This window comes from Esox lucius, chromosome 13 (assembly GCF_011004845.1).
Source record: "Esox lucius isolate fEsoLuc1 chromosome 13, fEsoLuc1.pri, whole genome shotgun sequence".
NCBI lineage: Eukaryota > Metazoa > Chordata > Actinopteri > Esociformes > Esocidae > Esox > Esox lucius.
This window is the reverse complement of record NC_047581.1, coordinates 28,913,980-28,932,463: the sequence shown is the minus strand read 5'-3', so window position 1 is coordinate 28,932,463 and position 18,484 is coordinate 28,913,980. Positions and strand designations below refer to the sequence as shown.

At 41.8% G+C, this 18,484-nt stretch overlaps 2 protein-coding genes across 4 annotated transcripts; both read right to left on the bottom strand.

Annotated features, from left to right (window-relative positions):
- Nucleotides 1-1,016: 1,016 nt before the first annotated feature.
- LOC105008254 (glycosyltransferase-like protein gnt13) lies at nucleotides 1,017-4,553 on the bottom strand. Of its 3 annotated transcripts, none has more exons than XM_034296624.1 (5): nucleotides 4,369-4,553; nucleotides 3,578-3,658; nucleotides 3,044-3,164; nucleotides 2,800-2,958; nucleotides 1,017-2,023 (listed from the first exon to the last, which is right to left on the bottom strand). In XM_034296624.1, exons 1-5 carry the CDS (start codon nucleotides 4,394-4,396, stop codon nucleotides 1,411-1,413), a joined length of 1,002 nt encoding a protein of 333 aa, XP_034152515.1. In that variant the 5' UTR covers nucleotides 4,397-4,553; the 3' UTR covers nucleotides 1,017-1,410. The 3 variants fall into 3 exon arrangements, with proteins under 3 accessions (XP_034152515.1, XP_034152516.1, XP_034152517.1); XM_034296625.1 differs by having other exon boundaries at nucleotides 3,578-3,637; XM_034296626.1 differs by lacking the exon at nucleotides 3,578-3,658.
- Nucleotides 4,554-6,882: 2,329 nt separating this feature from the next.
- epgn (epithelial mitogen) lies at nucleotides 6,883-9,064 on the bottom strand. Its single transcript, NM_001303926.1, is given in 5 exon segments — nucleotides 6,883-7,146; nucleotides 7,542-7,700; nucleotides 7,785-7,905; nucleotides 8,158-8,286; nucleotides 8,985-9,064. Coding segments are annotated over 5 exon segments (495 nt in total). The 5' UTR covers nucleotides 9,013-9,064; the 3' UTR covers nucleotides 6,883-7,088.
- Between the last annotated feature and the right edge of the window lie 9,420 nt (nucleotides 9,065-18,484).

Genomic DNA, 18,484 nt, shown 5'->3' with positions numbered 1-18,484 from the left:
TCTTACAGACTTCCAACAAGCCTTCATAACAACGGTTTACGGCTATGTCCCTTTCATTCGTTCAGGGTGTTTCATTCTTTATTTCGTTTAATGAGCTTCATTTGACAGGAAATCCGGGAAAGATGGTGAGTCTACTTGCTGAAAGAGCACTGTGCTGTATTTAAACCCATGTTGATGAATAACAATAATAATAGATTACATTTCACAGACTCAAGGACACTGTACAAGGGAGTGGACAAGAGATACAAGAGACAAACAATCCGAGGATAAGTCAACAAGAAGAATGGAGTCAGACAGGGCCACTGCCATGATGAAGCGTATCGGACGGGGGGAGGGAGGGTATTCCATAGTCTGGGTGCAGCAGCGTTTGGTGCAGGGGACGGTGAGAAGGTTGGTGTCAGATGAACGGATGTTACGTGCAGGGGTATAACGGTGGAGAACATCCGCTAGATAGGGTCAGCCAGCGTTCTTTTGCCATTTTTGAGGCTAGGGTGAATTTTTATGCATTCTATTGCCCTGCCTAATACTACACTAAAAAGGAACACGTCGCTAACTAGCTTAGCCGATAGCCGGCCGGCACACTACAGTAAACTACTCACCCTCGGAGTTGTGCAGATAACTCAATACGTAGAGTTTGAATCCCTTGTTCCGCTTGCTTGTTGGAGCAGGGGACCAGGCATCAACAATTCGATGGACATCACTAATGCTTATATCCAGGTCTTGGAGACATCTACTAAAAACTGATAATTTGAGGCGACGCAGGTGTTCGCCTTAAGTAAACCGGAAAATGATATGCCGACATCTGACTAAAGCGGAAGTTCATCCATACGCTTGTGCACAGAGCCTATTGTTTATTTTATTACCAGAAAAATATCGCCTTTTATTTTGCATAATAGGAAAACCAGATCGCGTTGATAGTTTACTCCTCCCTCCCCACATGAGCCCCTCCTTGGTACCAAATGTATAGTGGAAACAGAAAAGTCTGGAGCCAATATTAGCATAAATCACTGGTGTAGCCCTGGTACCAGGGTATGGCACCAGTGGAAACACGGCAATATTTTTTAATTGACACTACAAATGCTCTATTTGACAGATACAGCTTGAACCAATCTAGTGTAATCCCTGTGATCCCAACCCAATTAAAATGTCACTAAGAACTAAGATCCGGTAACAACAAGACAAAACAACATTCTCCAGAGTCAGAATTCAACAACAAGTCATTTGTAACGTTAACAAGAGCAGTTTCAGTACTGTGTTTAGAATACATTAATCAAAGGATTACAGTACTTGAGATGTTTGAATACCTAGCCTCAATTTGATAGCGGAAGACATTGTGTTTCATTTATTATCACAGAACGCTTGGGACTGTAAAACAAGACAAGGTTGGAAATGATGATGATGTTGATGGGTTTAGGATGATGACAGTGATGATGATGAAGATGAAGAAACAAAGCGAGTTCTCTGACTGACCATAGTCAACATAATATCATCACCACCATCATCATCATTAGCGTCATCATCACTGATATTTTCATTCTCATGATTGTATTTATCATTATCATCATCATCATCATCATTATTAACATAATTGTAATCATTAGTATCGTCATTATTATCATTGTTATCATAATAATTGTTATCATAGTTACCATAATCAATGTTATCATTGTTATCATCATCGGTGTTATCATAATCAATGTTATCATTCTTATCATCATTCTTATCATTGTTATCATAGACAATGCTATCATTGTTATCATCATCTTTGTTACCATAATCAATGTTATCATTGTTATCATCATCGTTGTTATCATAATCAATGTTATCATTGTTATCATCATTGTTATCATTGTTATCATAGACAATGTTATCATTGTTTTCATTTTCAATGTTATCACTGTTATCATCATTGTATTCATCATCGTTGCCATCATCATTGTAATCTGGTTTATCATTACAATAATTATCATTATTATTCTCCTTCTTCTCTTTCTTCTTCTCATCAACAGTCTGTTTTTTACACCTGAGATAAGAGAACAGAGAAGAGATAGGAGAGAAAAGGGAAAAACAGATAAAAGAAAGTAAGAAAAGTAAAAAAACACAAGTTCCTTAACATCTTTTCTGAGACTAATGCAGCCAGTGTGTTGGGTTGATTCTGAACCACTTTGCTTGTATGGCGCCCCTAGGGCAGGTCACTTGGGTGTTCAGGGGGCCTCCATAAACAGGGATGGGGCAGAGGGGGATGAGGCAGTATGGGGGGCCACACCCCAGGGGTGGAACCTCCCTGGTGGACTGCATATGCCTGTTGACAGGCCCGGGACATCGTTCCACTCTTTCTGTCGACTTGGTACAAGATTGCCAGGTTTCTCATTTCAGTGGCCTGATCACAGAATTCACTCATAGTTTGGGAAACCCGTATGTTTTTTGGCACCATGGGAACTTCAGGGGATGGATGAAGTAAGATGAGACGAGTTTGGATGAGGGAAAGGAATTACCACTGTCAGTGGGGATACTCTCCACTATCACGGTTTCCAAAGGAGGGTTCTGCCTCAACCTGTTCACTCTCACTTCATACTGTTTACACACATACCTTACTGATAAGGAAGGAGTTATGTCACTGAACTTTAAATGTAATCAGTACACCTGACCAGGAGATTCAGACAAACCAAAGACAGACAAAAAAGAAACCGCAAAGGTGTTGAAACCGAAACTGACAATGAGGGGAAAGTGTCATGCAACTGTTTGTGTGTGTATTTGTATGTGAGTGTGTGTGTGAGAGAGAAACGGTCTGTTGCTTACCTACTCCTGAAGTAACAGAAGAGAACACTAGTGAGGCAGGACAGAAGCAAGGTCATGCCCACACAGATGCCAGTCAGCTCCTCGGTTGTGATCGGTGGGCTCAGCGTCGTCTTTTGGTTCAGCAGGCCACAGCGAGGTCCACTGTGAGAGTCATCGCACCTGCAGAGAGATAGTTATCGAGCTTATGTTGCTTAAGTTAAGAGTTATAGACTGTGTGTGTGTGTGAGTGTGTGTGCTTTCCTACTTGCAAGATGGGGTATTGTGACCAGGACGGTACACACATTGCCCAGTTAAACAGTAGCTGGCGTCCTTGTTGTTACACGGTCTTAACATTCTCAGAACAGGAAGGTCCTCAGAAATATTCCCTGTTATCAAACAATCAACCAGTTGGAAAAATGTGCAGTGCAGTTGGGTAATAACACAACAACAACAACACTAACACAACAACACAACAACAACACACATCTAGACCGAGGGGGCGTATTTCAGGTCTGGTCATGAATTTGGGAGGGCTGTCAAACTTCGATTTTTATTTGGAAGGGGAAGAAGGTACAGCGCTCCTTTTCCCTGTTCACACGGTTGGGACCCCACGCAGGCGTCCCGTTACCCAGTGGGTGTTTGGTGATGACAAGACTGACTGGCTAGACTGACCTTCCGAGGAATCTGACGCATTTTAGTCGGCACGTGGTGATTATGGAGTAACCGACTGGAGACGGATCACCGTCCCGGGCACACCAAATGCCACGTACTGAAGATACGTAAACACACAGTGTCTCACCATTCGCGGGCAGCGGGGACATCGTGGGGGCCGAACTGATTCCCGTGAAGAGGAGTAGTGCTGAGAGCAGAGTAGAGAAGGCTATGGGATGGAGAGATGGCGAGAAGATGAGAGGCAATCTGAAGTGTCATACAGTTTACTCTCTATGCTTCAGCAGGGACGTCCATGCAGAAGCAGGGTCTAAATTAGAGTTTGCTGCAGTGGGAAAGTATTCTTCAGCAACAGGAATTGTGACTTAATATGTGGATTATAATTAGGGAAATGTAAGTTGGGGCTGATGGATGAAAAACTTAAATAGGTTTTCATGACCTTTTATGCTCATGAGCATCTCATTGTCTGCTCCAACCTAAGTGATTTCTAGTGTCGGCTCCAACCTAAGAGATTTCTAGTATCTGCTCCAACCTAAGAGATTTCTGGTGTCTGCTCCAACCTAAGGGATAGCATGATATATGTCCAATATTACACAGCACATTGCGCCCAAGTGCTGAATACAGCAATGTGTTGCGCCTAAGAACAGCTATTAGCTGTGTAATATTGGATATATACCATGCCCCCTGATGACATATTGCTGAAGTATTAACTCTGTCTGGGTTGTCTGAACTAGTTTTGACTTTAGTGCCTGAGGAATCCCTAAGAGGTGCACATTTTTTCTATTCGAAAGCACTACATCCCCTGATTGAACTTTTTAATGGCTTGTTGCTTAGGTGAGTAGTCAGGTGTGTTTGGGCTGGGCTAGAAAAAAAACAGAACGAGTGCACACACACATACACATTTGGCTGCGGTACACTCACCCGCTGCAGTGCGTGCTGGTCCCTTCATCTTCACATGTTCAGAATGTTTGCCGTGGCTTTCCGGGATTCACCGGTTAGTCCGTGGAGTATCTTTTTGTGAAGTGTGTGTATTTCAGTGAATGTGGACTTCACGTCCCTTCAGCACACCCCTTTTTTACGACTGGCACAGCTGACGGCAGAACAAGAATTCGGTGAGAAAACGATTTCCTTTCCCCCAATTGGCCCGCTTGGTTGGTCGTGCGTCACTTCCATTGCTCCAGGTTACCTGCATGCTGAGGCCAAACCAGATGCTTCTTCTACGGGCAAGGTTTCAAACAGTTATGCACACACACACACACACACACACACTCACAAAGACATGCACAGTTAATACACACAGACCCATAATTTTTTTTCTCCAAATCATTTACAGTCATGTGGATAAAGCAAAGACACCCCCTGGACTGTTGTCTTTTCTCTCACATCATTGTTGTGTGTGGATATACTTCAACACTACTGACAGATAAAGGTGACCTCATTTAACAAATTTACTTTGCAATTATTCCTTCATCAAAAATATAGAAATGCTATTTCATAGGGCTGGACAAAATAAGCACACTCCTAACTTTGATAGCTGCTGTTGCTGTTTGCTGAAATAACTTCTATGTTACGTGCATTTCAGACTCTTACAACAATTGAGAGGAATGTGTGCCCACGCTTCTATACCATACTGCTGTGTCCCCCTATATAATTTCAATAGGACTGAGATCTGGACTTCCACTCAGCCATTCCATAAACCTCCAATTATACTTTTGAAGCCTTGAGTGTTTTGGATCATTGCCCTGTTGCAAAATCTGTGTTTCAAGCTTTTTTAAATATGGCCTCCCATTCTCTGTTACAATATCATCTGTCCAGAGCACATTGTTCCAGTAGTTTTGGTGTTGTTGGGAAAATGTCAGTCATTAATTCATATTCTCTAGTCTATTTTGATAGCAGAGGATTCTTCGGTCCAGACCTCCACTTCAACATTGATTGGGACCAGAGAGGCCTGTATATCCCCAGATGTTGCTCTGAGGTTCTTAGGGACTTCTATGAGGATATTTCAGCTGAATTTGGTGTGACGACCTGTCTATCCTGTGTCCTTTGATTATCCTTGAGATGTCTCTAGGACTTCACTGTGGCAATTCATTTGATTGGACACGATTTAGAAAGGGACCCATGTGACAATCCAGACAGAAAGCAATACCACTGGTGCCGCTCATCAACAGGAAAGATATTGATGCTTTGTCACTCTGGTTTTAACGATTACTGAAGTGTATGATGAGGCACAATGGCAGTGGAGAGAATGTAACTACCTGCCATGGTAGACAGGCTCTCCAGACACCCTTCACCTGTGTTACAATCTGACCGAGGATACTGAAGCTCTAGAGGAATCTACACCAGCCGCATGGCCCCTGGCGAGGGTGGGGTTGCCCATCTATTCTAGTAAGAATAGTACCTTCTGAAAATTAACCAAAAACCTCTAACTTTCAGCACGTCACTATAAGTCTTCAAGGGTGAGGATGGATGGACTGTACAGACAGACACGTCCTGAAGTACAAGGACCCGTTTCCGGTTCTATTGAGCTATAGGGCAACACCTCTTCCAGCTACAGGAGCCAGCTCTTCACAGCTTATTGGACGACCATTGAAAAACCCCAAAACGGCCCAATTTCAGAAGGACCGGGGAATCGGACAAAAGGCCTAAAGATTACTATAAGGCAATGAGCAACACTTTTTACCCACACATTATTTGTTATGTGATAAGATTTACTTTGATAGTGAGAAGATGTGACGCAACCTGAGTCATTGTGTCAGATTAGTTATTATTGTTGGGGAATACGTCTACAATAGTTACATAACTAATATGCAGTTGAAACAAGGTACGATTGGGAGAGCACAAAATGGCCTCTGTTGTAATTGAAGACATGTCTCCATTAAATTACCTTAAAGGGATATTGTTGACTCTGCTTTGTTATTTATCTCAACAGCTATTACATTTTAAGTATAAAACAGACACATTCACAAATTCATAGAGAAATTAGAGAGATTATTTTCCAGGCTTACCCTGGTGCTCTTCTGTAACACACCTGGAGTTCAGCAGTTGCAGGAGGGTAATGTATCATACATATTAGGAAGTTGACAGGATCAGTATTATTCTGTCTATCCCAAGGCTTGGGACAGGAATGTAATGTTTATTAAGAACCACCCTTACATTGGTGTACATGGTTCAAAAGCACTTTAGGGAGATTATTCTATGTTATGTAAAGTGCTTGAGTAGTTTTTCAAATAATTATTACTTTTTGTGCAAGTTGTTGTTATGTGGTCCAGGACCCTGATATAATGTAGTGCAGCAAAAAGCAGTGTCCTTTCGTAACGACCCGATTACATATCTGGTGTCATTTTGGGAATGAGAAAACTCTGACCACTAGTGGTGAAATGTGGTAGAAAACGATGTACATAATCACGCAGATGTTCACTTCTAACAACAGTGTTTGGATTTCAAAGACATTTATTAAAAAAACATTAAATACATGTACAAGTTAAAAATATATAAGTTATTGCTGATACTTAAATAAATAGCCAGAATTTGATATTGGAAGACATGGTCAATCTGCAAAATGAGAGGCTGGTGGTGGGGAAGATGATGACAGAAACAACATGGGTGATGAAGATGACGATGCTCTTTGTGAAAATGACAGATCACGCTGAGGTATGTGAACCAGCGTATGTCTTATAAGGAAGATAGAGTTTCTGACACCTAAAATGAAAAAGAGCAAAAGGAGAACACAGTTAAACAAAGAGCCAAAATGATCAAACGCGAGACAAACGGTAGAAATCATACGGTCACATCTTGAAAAATATTTCAGGCATAAAACTGAATGTCATGTACAGTGTGCATTCCACTGTTTTCCACTGTTCTGTCTCAACTTGCTCTCTTATCTCCTCACACAGTTTAGACACATGCCTCATAGATATGGAAGGAGTTATGTCAGTTGCATTCATGGTCATTTCCTGTGGTGTGATCGCTACGTTGCATTGTTAGTTTTGATCTTGTGATCTTTACATCTCCCACTCTCTCTCTGTCTTCACCTCTGTCTGTGTGTGTGTGTGTGTGTGTGTGTGTGTGCGCGAATGGGAGACAGATATATATACCTTCTTCTAACGCAGCAGTAGATGATGGTAGCAATGCAGCACAAAAACAGGGCCACACCTACACAGATGGCGATCACCTCCTCCGTTTTGGTTAAGTCGTGCAGCGTCGCCAGGTGGGTTAACAGGCCACAACGTTGTCCACTATATGAAGCATCACACCTAGGGGCGGAGAGTTATGAGTTCATCTTGACTGATTTCACTGTGCGCGTGTGTTTGTGTGTGTGTGTGTGCGCAAGGTCTTACTTGCATGCAGGAGTATCGCTGTCATGGGGGTAAAAGCACTGTCCATTCAGACAGTAAGATTTATCTTCCTCTTTACACGGCTTTGACATCTTCAGAACCTGAGGCGCCTCCATGTCACTCCCTGCAATCAATTAATCACACATAACACAGGAGGTCAATGGAACGGAAAGTTACTAGGATACATCAAGAATGGAAAGTTGCCACTGTTCACAATGTACACGTGTGTGTATAGAAAGGTGTTGTGAATGACAGAGACCGTGTGTCCATGGAAAGGGTGTGAACGAACTGTAGTGTGAATTAGTGGGTGCCAAAGGGAGCTGAGGTAGTGAAACATGAACACACCAGGAGTAGCCTTTTTGTCCTTTAAACTCACCATTTACAGGCAGCAGGGGTTCTGCCTGGTTTTGGACGATGAACAGTTGTGTTGGTTGAAGGTCGTCTGAAGGTTCTGCTGACTGGGTCCCAGTGGAGAGGAGGAGCAGTACTGCAGACAGAGTGAAGGCTGTGGATTGGAAGGAAGTGATTAGAAATGACTGCCCTCACTCCTTTTATGGGCAGATGGTTGTGGACACATGAACTGACAATAACAGATGCAACAAGAAATGACACACTCGCAAGGGAATTGCATTTCTGGTTCACTGGAACACACCTTTAAAAACTATTCTGCTATAACAACACTGACAAAAAAACATTAAAGGACAATACAACTTGAATCCTCAAGGCAACTTCCTTATGTAATGTGATTGGACAGTTGAAAGGAAGCACAAGATGTTATAATGCATTTATAGGCGTGAAACGCATAGCATTAAATCGTTTTCATTGTATTGTAAAAAGGCTTCTGAGGTCTAAGTTTCAAAAGACAGTCATAATTCACCCTAACAAAAAACATAGTAACCCCATCGAACATTTCAGATTAGAATCTTTAACTATTTAAAATGTCCTGCTGGAACATGCTTATTATCTGTCACAGATGAAAAATTACATTAAAAAATACAGATACAAAAATACATTAAATGCAGCTTGCTGCTCTTACGGTGATGTCTGAACTAGTCTAAACGCTGATCCATAAATGACCCCAAGAGGTGTACTTTTCTAATCTATCCCAGCACTAATACACCCGGTTGTTAAGGACTTGTCAGTTCGATGAATAGTTTAGTCAGGTGTGTTGGTGCTTGGCTAGAGAAGTTGCAGGAAACTCACCGCGGGCTGTCTGATTTGGTCCTGACATCGTGTCTTTAACGTCTTGAATCCCTGGTCGTGGAACGCCGTCAGATGAGAGTGTTGCAGTGAAAGTTTGGTCCGATTTATACCCCTTCCACATTAACACGGGCCCGTCACGACTTCAACAACCAATGGTAGAACTGGTATGAGAGGAGTATTTCCTCCAAACCGGCGTGGTTCAGCAGCTTCCTGTCCCCCTTGCCCCCGGTTACTAGCATGCTTAGGCACAATGAGGCCTCTTTCAGTACAGGAATGCTGCCCTGGAGGTTTTTAGGAGATAAATGATGAGGGTATTTCTTTAGAAATGCACACACATGCGCGCATGCGCACGCACAGACACACAAACACACACACTTACAGACACGTGCAAGCATTAAATACAAACAACCTGGTGCGCACACGCACCGACACACAGGTACACAGACACGCACAGGTACAGACACACGTACACACACGCACAGATACACTGACACACAGACATGCACAGGTACACAGACATGCACAGATACACAGACAAACAGGTACAGACACACGCACAAATACACAGACACACACAGGTGCACAGGAGACGTTGGTTCAGCCCACACAGGTTATACAGCATCTGCAGATACCAGCGCCCACGGGAGTGTGCCTTTTCCTGCCTCTGCCCTGCTCTCTCTATTCTTCCTTCCCTCTTTTCTATGCTTTCTTTCTCTTTTTTCCTCGGACAGATTCTCTGCTCACGTTTCTGTTTCGGAGGTGTGGCATCGCGAAGGTTGTGAACGTTTATTTAGGCTTCTGTCCTGTGGAACAGAACATGAGTGTTTGTTCGGGTTACGTCTACTGTACTACTAGCATTAACACAAGCAAAAATGACCAGTAGACATCTGCGTTTAGTGTGAGATATTCCCCATTTAAAATGTCTTGCCGGTCCTTCTTTCAGTTTGCATCTCCTTATACTTGCTAGAGACAGTAGTGGTACTATCCTTCCTAGACCAAACCGTCCAGGACCAGGTAACATCATTCCCATATTGTTGGATAAGGGAGGAGGTCGAGGCCACAAGTCGTGTTATTGTTTAGAGCAGTGTTTCCCAGTCCTGGTCCTGGGGACCCAAAGGGGTGCATGTTTTTGTCCAAGCACTCACTCACCTGTTTCAAATGTCGCCCTACCACTTACACACTTGATCGACATAATCAACCTATCATCAAGTCTTTCATTTGAATCAGGCATGTGAGTGCTATGGCAACAACAAAAACACACACCCCTTTGGGTCCTGAGGACCAGGATTGGGAAACACTGGTTTAGAGGCATGGTTTTACAACCGTTCCCATTTTACTCATTTTGTAGTAGCTGGGCCACTGGGGAACTTTTGTTTAATTTAAGGTGATAATACGGTTTCATTCAATTGTGTACTATGTTGCCCCATTTTTGTATATAACACCTGCAAATATATACAGTATCTCACAAAATTGAGTACACCCCTCACATTTTTGTAAATATTTGATTATATCTTTTCACGTGACAGCACTGAAGAAAATGACACTTTGCTACAATGTAAAGTAGTGAGTGTACAGCTTCTATAACAGTGTACATTTGCTGTCCCCCCAAAATAACACATAGCCGTTAATGTCTAAACCGCTGGCAACAAAAGTGAGTACACCCCTAAGTGAAAATGTCCAAATTGGGCCCGAAGTGTCAATATTTTGTGTGGTCACCATTATTTTCCAACACTGCCTTAACCCTCTGGAGTTCACCAGAGCTTCACAGGTTGCCACTGGAGTCCTCTTCCACTCCTCCATGACGACATCTCAGAGCTGGTGGATGTTAGAGAACTTAAGCTCCTCCACCTTCCGTTTGAGGATGCCCAGTAGTTAGTGTAGGGTATAATGTGTCAGAATGGTGATTTATGGCCCTGGGGGGGCGGGACTTCCATATTGATGTCACAGGTGGGCGGGACATCCGGTTTGTAGGGTGGGACTTCCTGTATGACGTATGTTAGGGTGGGACTTCCTGTAAGACGTATGTTAGGGTGGGACTTCTTGTATGACGTGTGTTAGGACAGGACTACGCAGGTTATATGCACAGTTTGTAGTCCAACACAGCTTTACAGCAAACTAACATCGCATGAGCAATGCTATTATTTTGAAGGAGTATCCATGGCCCGGGCCAACCACACATTACGCAAAGGTGAATTGTGTCGCGGTTTGGGTTTTAAAATATTGTTATAAATAAAAACAAGTGTATGTATGAGCAATGGTGAGTTTTGTAATAAAAATGGTTGTTTAAGTCAGCATTAACTTCTAAGTTGCATTATAGGGCAAAACGTTACAAAGTTACCCGCAAGGCAGCATATAAATTTGCATGAACAACGGCGAATCGTTGACAGGTAAGGATAGGTTATTTCAGGTAATTAAAACATTCGTAAAGGCGTCTTTTGAAATTGTACAACAGAGATCAACGCAAGATTGTTTTCCACACATTGGTAGAAATGTTTAATAATAGGCAACGTTGGTTAAAAAAAAATACTGTAGTATTTGTGTTAGTATGGGCTTATGCTGTCACTTCCGGGTGAAGATGTGCTGCATTCTCTTAATGACCAACTCGTGAAATCTGATTTTGTATTGCTGTATTATGGTCCTGTGTTTGTTAAATGTTGAACTGATTAATGGCGATATGGTGACAATAGCAAGCGTTTATATGTAAGCAGACGAGTTTATCGTTAATATATACAATTATATGACGTGATGTCACGGCTGAGCCGCGAAAATTAACGAGAACGGCGGTTTTACCAGACAGGGTGTATCAATATATTTGGTTGCCAAACGGCTACAATAATCAGAACGAATTTGTATCATTGCAGCATGTATAGTTTTAACACAATTTGAATCTAACGTGAAGAACGATGACATGTAACCAATGAAAAAGTTAAGAGGCGTGACTTGCTGGAGGCGCTCCGGCTGCGATGTGAAGACAGTAATTAAACACAGCAACATCCACAAAAGTCAGCTGTTGTTTCAAGCGTGGAGTATATCGTTTCTGTTGTAAGTACAAGTTATTTTATTTGAAGTAATTTATTTGAATTGTGATGCAAATACAAACGAGACATTTGAACTTTTTAAGAATGTGTAAATCAATTTTACGATTGCGCAATCCATTCATTTTTAGCTGTCTTTCTATTGCCTGTTTAAATCTCCGGTTTAGGTTGAGCGGAATTAAACACCGACCGTGTTTGGTAAACACATTTTTGGACCTCCAAATCTTGGTATGTAAACTTTTGACATTATTGTTAATCAGCTTTAATTACCTGTATACGCGTGTTAATCCTATTTGTATTTAGTTCAAGTGACCAGCATCTGCGTCAGTTGGACTGGGCGGTCAGACTGTGATCTTACACAACCTGAGCAGATACTTTGTGTAAGTTTAATTATTTACAGACATTTTTAGTCTTGTTCTAGTGTTATTAACAATTATGACTATGCATACTGACCCTTGGTACAACATTCTATATTCCAACAGATTGAGGACAGCCGGGTGATGATACAAAGTACATTACCACAATGGGGTCAGTTACGGACACCCTTCCTTGTGGCTGCACTGTGTGAGGGGATTTTTGTTTTGTTTTCTTTCAGGCTTGAAAGCTGAAGGTAATACAGCCAACTCTTCAAAACTGCGCTGTATGTAAATGTATGTTTGAGTTAGAATATTTAAATCTGAAAAGTGGATTGTTATTTACACGTTAAACCAGAGAAATGGCGAAAGATAATGCTAACGACAGTCCAGACACGGAACAGCCAACAACCTCTACACATAATCAATCGACCACACCCCAAAATACAAATGAACCAACCATTACTTTGTTACACAGCGATGCGCACAATAATCCTCAGATACAAGGCTTGTTATCCGAGCTTAGTAGCCCCCATTTTTCACACAATCTAGTTGACACTCCTTCAAGCTCTCTGATGCAAACTCAGTGCAGTGATGGCGATGTTAGAGTTATACAACATAATGCTTTTGACAATGTTGAATTACAACAGTTGATAAATTTACAAAATACTGGTGAAATTGGTGATTTTGGCACATTCTACGCAAGTGTTATGGCAGGCTTGGATACTTTGATTGTTAGAGCCTCAGACTTTGTACACAGGCCTGGTGATCGTCTGCAGATTGAGTTGATTGGTGAATCTCTGAAAGACCCCGTACATGTGACCATGAGAGCGGATGAATATAATGAACGCACGTTTGGTAATTTACTTGAAAGTGTTATGCAGAGTAATGCTGAGATTATGATTGATGAATCACTAGAACTGGTGGTACAAATTCTCAAAAACCGTGAGGGTGGTGCCCCGCGACGTAAAGCTCAAACATTGTTGATTATCAATAAAAAAAGAAGACATTTATATGTGGCTGTGAATAATGATTCTACGTGTTTTTCTGTTTGTTTGATGGGTATGTTGAACCCGCAGTACACATATCCTGAGGCCCTGGTTAGTGGTCGTGAGTTACATAAGGGCGCTGGTTTAGCATTAGCTGATTGTGTGGCATTCACAGATATTGTTCGGTTTGAAGAAATGACAGGGTGTAAAATTGTTGTCTTTCACCGAACACGGGATGGTCGCTTTACCAAGTTTCAAAACAGCGAGGAAACCCACCCTAGAACTGTCTTTATGTACTTACACGATAACCATTTCTATGGCATCATGAATCTAAAGGGTTTTCTGGGTGTGTCTTATGTTTGTGACTGGTGCTATACCGGTTTCAACACACGTGGTGATCATGGTTGTAAACATAGCTGTAGTTTCTGTCTCCATGAAGATTGTCATACCCAACCCCGTAACACAAAGCAGTGCCCTGACTGTAAAAGGATATGTTATTCAGATTTTTGTTGTAGCCAGCATAAACGTTTGAAGCACCACAAAAGTGTGGATCGTTGGGTTAGCAGGTGTGACCAGAAGAAATACTGTGTAGATTGCGGCCGTTATTACAATGTTAGTATTACCAACTATAAAGTGCACAGGTGCATGGCTAACATATGTCACAATTGTAACGTGGATCTGGCGGTTGAAATGAATCATCAGTGTTTTATAAAACCCTCCAAGCCAGAGGACCCCAGTGAGCGCTACATATTTTATGATTTTGAGACTATTGCCAATCCAGTGAATAGTGTACACACTGCTAATTTTGTGTGTGCAATAAGCTTTGATAACAAGACGTGGTGTTCAGCCGGAGATGGTTGTGTCACTGCTTTTTTTCAAAAGTTTAGGCAACCGAAATATAATGACTACACATTTATAGCACACAACTCTAAAGGTTTCAATGGTTACATCTTGATGCAGTACCTTGCTAACAATGGTATTGGCACAACACTTATTGCTAGTGGTAGCAAGCTCATGATTTTTACAGACAGCACATTCAATCAAAGATACATTGATAGTCATTGCTTTCTACCTATGAAGCTGTCAGCCTTGCCACGTGCTATGGGTTTTAAGGATTTGAAAAAAGGCTACTTTCCTTACAAGTTTAACATCAAGGAGAATGAGAACTATGTTGGCCCCCATCCGGAACCGCATTACTATGGTGTGAATACCATGATGGCTTAAGAAAAAGATGAGTTTTTGCAATGGTATGCAACTGTTTCCGCAAACCCCTTTGTCATGCAGGATGAAATAAAGGCTTACTGCGTGAATGATGTGGTCATCTTGAGAGAGGGTTGTATGCGCTACAGACTCGAGTTCCTGGAGTGTGGTGGTGTTGACCCATTCCGGTCAATTACGATTGCTTCGGCTTGCATGAAAGTCTTTTGCAACAGATTCCTCACCAAGGACACCATTGCATTGGTCCCCTCAGACAACTACAACCGTTGTCAGAAGACATTCTCAAACAGCTCAATCCAGTGGCTTGAATATGTGGCCTCTGATGAGAATATATCAATACAGCACGCCCTGAACAGGGGTGGAGTGAAAATCGGTGCCTACTACATTGATGGATATGCTGAACGTGATGGTTTTAGCACGGTCTATGAATTTCTATGTTGTTTCTGGCACGGTCACCCAAAGTGTCATTGTTCAACAAGCATCAATCCAATGACAAAGATTCAGTATGGGTTGATGCACCAGCAATGGTTGACAAAGCTAGAGGCTTTGAAATAACAACACAACGTACATGTTCAATACATATGGGAGTGTGAGTGGAACCAGCTTAAAAACATCTGCAGATGTCAAAGCTTTCTTGAAGACCTTTGGTGCTCCAGAGCGCCTTGACACTCGGGATGCTCTTTTCAGCGGTCGTACTAATGCGATTCATCTGAAGTTTACGGCTCGAGAGGGGGAGACTATTCAGTATAATGATGTCTGTAGTCTTTACCCATTCTGCAACAAGACAAAGACTTATCCGATTGGGCATCCAGACATAATCTTTCGAGATTTCAAACCACTAGACAACTACTTTGGTATTGTTAAGGCTACAGTGTGTCCACCGAAAGGCCTTTATCACCCCGTTTTACCACACAGGGTTGGCGGTAAGCTGTTCTTTCCATTGTGTAGATTATGTGCAGAGTCTGAAAACCAGGTAACTGATTGTTCACATACTGATTCAGAAAGGTCTTTAACCGGTACCTGGGTTTCTATTGAGCTGGTTAAGGCTGTTGAGAAAGGTTATCGCATTGTGGAAATATTTGAAGTCTGGGGTTTCACCAGGACATCAGATGATCTTTTTGCAGATTACATGAGAACATTCCTGAAGCACAAGCAGGAAGCTAGTGGCTTCCCACCATCTGTGGTTGACGATGAGGCTAAAGACCGGTATATCCGTGAATATCATGAAAAGGAGGGTGTGCAGCTTGACAAGGAAAACATTGTTGTAAACAGTGCTAGGCGATCTTTAGCTAAATTGGCAATGAATAGTCTTTGGGGTAAGATGGGTGAGCGGACTAACCTTATGAACACATTGTTAATTACAGATCCGGAGGAGTTTAGCCACTACCTTTTTCCAGTGAAATAGATGTTGGTTATTTCTCGTTCATCTCAGACACTGTTGCGATGGTACAGTGGCGTTACACAAAACAGACACCAATCAAACCACGTAACGGCAACATTTTTATTGCCGCGTTCACAACCGCTTATGCTAGACTCGAGTTGTATTCACTCTTGGAGAAGTTGGATAGATGTGTACTCTACACAGACACTGATTCCGTGATCTTTGTCACACGCCATGGGGATTGGGTGCCCCCACTGGACCCGTTCTTGGGTGACTTGACCAATGAGTTACCGGATGGTGACAGCATAGCTCAATTTGTTAGTGGTGGGCCAAAGACATACGGTTACAAAACCGTTAAAGGTCTGACCTGTCTCAAAGCAAAAGGCATTACGCTCAACAGCTACAACACAACCATTGTTAATTTGAAGACGCTGACACGACTGGTTGATAACTTTGTACGGGGTGAGGGCGGTGATGATGATCATGTCCTTGCTAATGCAGACACAATTGCCAGAGATAAAAGAACATTCACATTGAAAAACCGAGTAGTGTCTAAGCGTTTCAGAGTTGTGTACAACAAGCGTGTACTGCTCCCTGATTACAGCACAAGGCCTTACGGGTACTAAACCACAGTCTAGGATGGATAGCGGTTTTGACCCGCGACTACAACCCCCATTCAGCTGTGTCATTAGTGGCCCCAGTAACTCTGGTAAAACATATTTTGTGAAGATGTTGTTGGATAATGCTGAGGTTGTATTCTCCAAAGAAATTCAAAATATCGTCTGGGTTTATTCATGTTGGCAACCGCTGTATGACGAAATGTTGAAGGTAAGGGAGATTACTTTTATAGAAGGTCTACCAACATCGCTGTGTGATGACAATCTGCTACCGATTCAGAAAAAAAACCTTTTAATTATTGACGATTTAATGAAAAGTGCATCAGAGAGTTTGGAGATGGAGAGAGTTTTCACACAATATTCACACCACCGTAACCTGAGTGCAATTTAACTTGTCCAAAACATATTTGTTAAAGGCAAATCTAGTAGAACTATTAACTTGAACACAAACTACCTCATCTTGTTTAAAAACCCCCGCGACAATCAGCAGATTAGTATTTTAGGCAGACAGATATACCCCGGTCTTTCTCGATTCTTCATGGAGAGTTTTAAAGATGCAACACATCCGCCTTTTGGTTATTTACTTATTGACTTTAAAGCTACAACACCAGAAGACTACCATCTGAGAACAGGGTTATTTTCAGGGGATTGGCCTGTCGTGTACGTTCCTAAGAAAGTTTGATCAAGTCTAAACGCATTCGTAGAAATTTACCCCTTTTGAAGATGATATTTAAGGCACCGGCAAGTCAACGAAAAGTTATTTTAGAATCACCATCCACCGACCTCATTCTATCACTCTGTGAAATAGCGCTTAATCTAAGGCGCAGAAATATACCCTTAACAGAATCGCAGCTCCGAAAAGTAAAGAGAAAAAAAGCCAAAATTATATACATGTCTAGAAAGAACACTTCAGTCGCAAGGAAAAGAAAAACCATCAACCAATCTGGAGGTTTTCTACTGCCGTTACTAAGCGTTGCAGTTCCATTCTTAACCAGTCTAATTGCATCGAGACAGGGTTAAACAACATGGAGCATGCTCAGAAAATGTTTCTGGTGCCACAACATTAGTTAGAAAAACTGTGAGAATCCAAAACGACTAGCACCGATGTAAGACAATCTGTTGAAAATGATTTGGACTCATCGATTCGCAATATACTGTTGCAGCCTGATGTGGATTTACATGAGAAAGCTAAAAGATACTCTGCCATTTTACAAAGATTTTTGACTGTTGTGCGACAGGGGGAGCTTGATACAAACACACTGACTTTAAGTCTACCCGGGTCTGAGACTGGGTCTGATGTAGTAAACGTGACTGAGACTAAACAAACTGTTGACCGAAATGTTGACCTTGTTGATGAAATTTTGGATAATGTGCCTGCGAGGCGTAGAAAGAATGTTGAATATATTCTTAATAGAATGCACAGGTCTAAAGATTTGACTTCATGGAATTCAAATGGTGAATTCGTTTTAAAAGGAGAGCTAGTCAAGGGCTCGCACCTGTTGGATCTTGTTAAAAGTGTGACAGCAACCGATAGAAGACCGTTGGGGTGGGGGGTGTTTTTAGAGGCCATGGCATGTCTCAACATGCCTTTTACAACTATTCCAAATGCGCATGTGAGACATAAAATCAATTTGTATAAACAAACGAGTGGTGACACAATGGATGATTTAGCCACACAACCAGCAACTGGTTTTCAACCAACCAAAGCTTTCTTTGAACCTCATACCATGTTTGTTTTATCTTGAATAAATGTTGTATGAAAAATACTATGTAAACATTGATGTGGTTTTACAAATGTATTTATTTTTTAATAATTAAGTTGACATAAACGTGATTGGCTTTTCTATTTCTTCAACAACCATGGCACAAATTAAACGTTTCAAAAGATTGAGCATGTTGTATGCAAT

What these genes read in the sequence shown, in the direction of transcription:
- LOC105008254 (XM_034296624.1), bottom strand. Translation starts at nt 4,396, where the DNA reads ATGAAGGGACCAGCACGCACTGCAGCGG. An exon ending in CACAATACCCCATCTTGCAA is followed by an intron (nt 2,959 to 3,043) that starts GTAGGAAAGCAC and finishes ATCTCTCTGCAG; the next exon opens with GTGCGATGACTCTCACAGTG. An exon ending in TTCTGTTACTTCAGGAGTAG is followed by an intron (nt 2,024 to 2,799) that starts GTAAGCAACAGA and finishes CTCTTATCTCAG; the next exon opens with GTGTAAAAAACAGACTGTTG.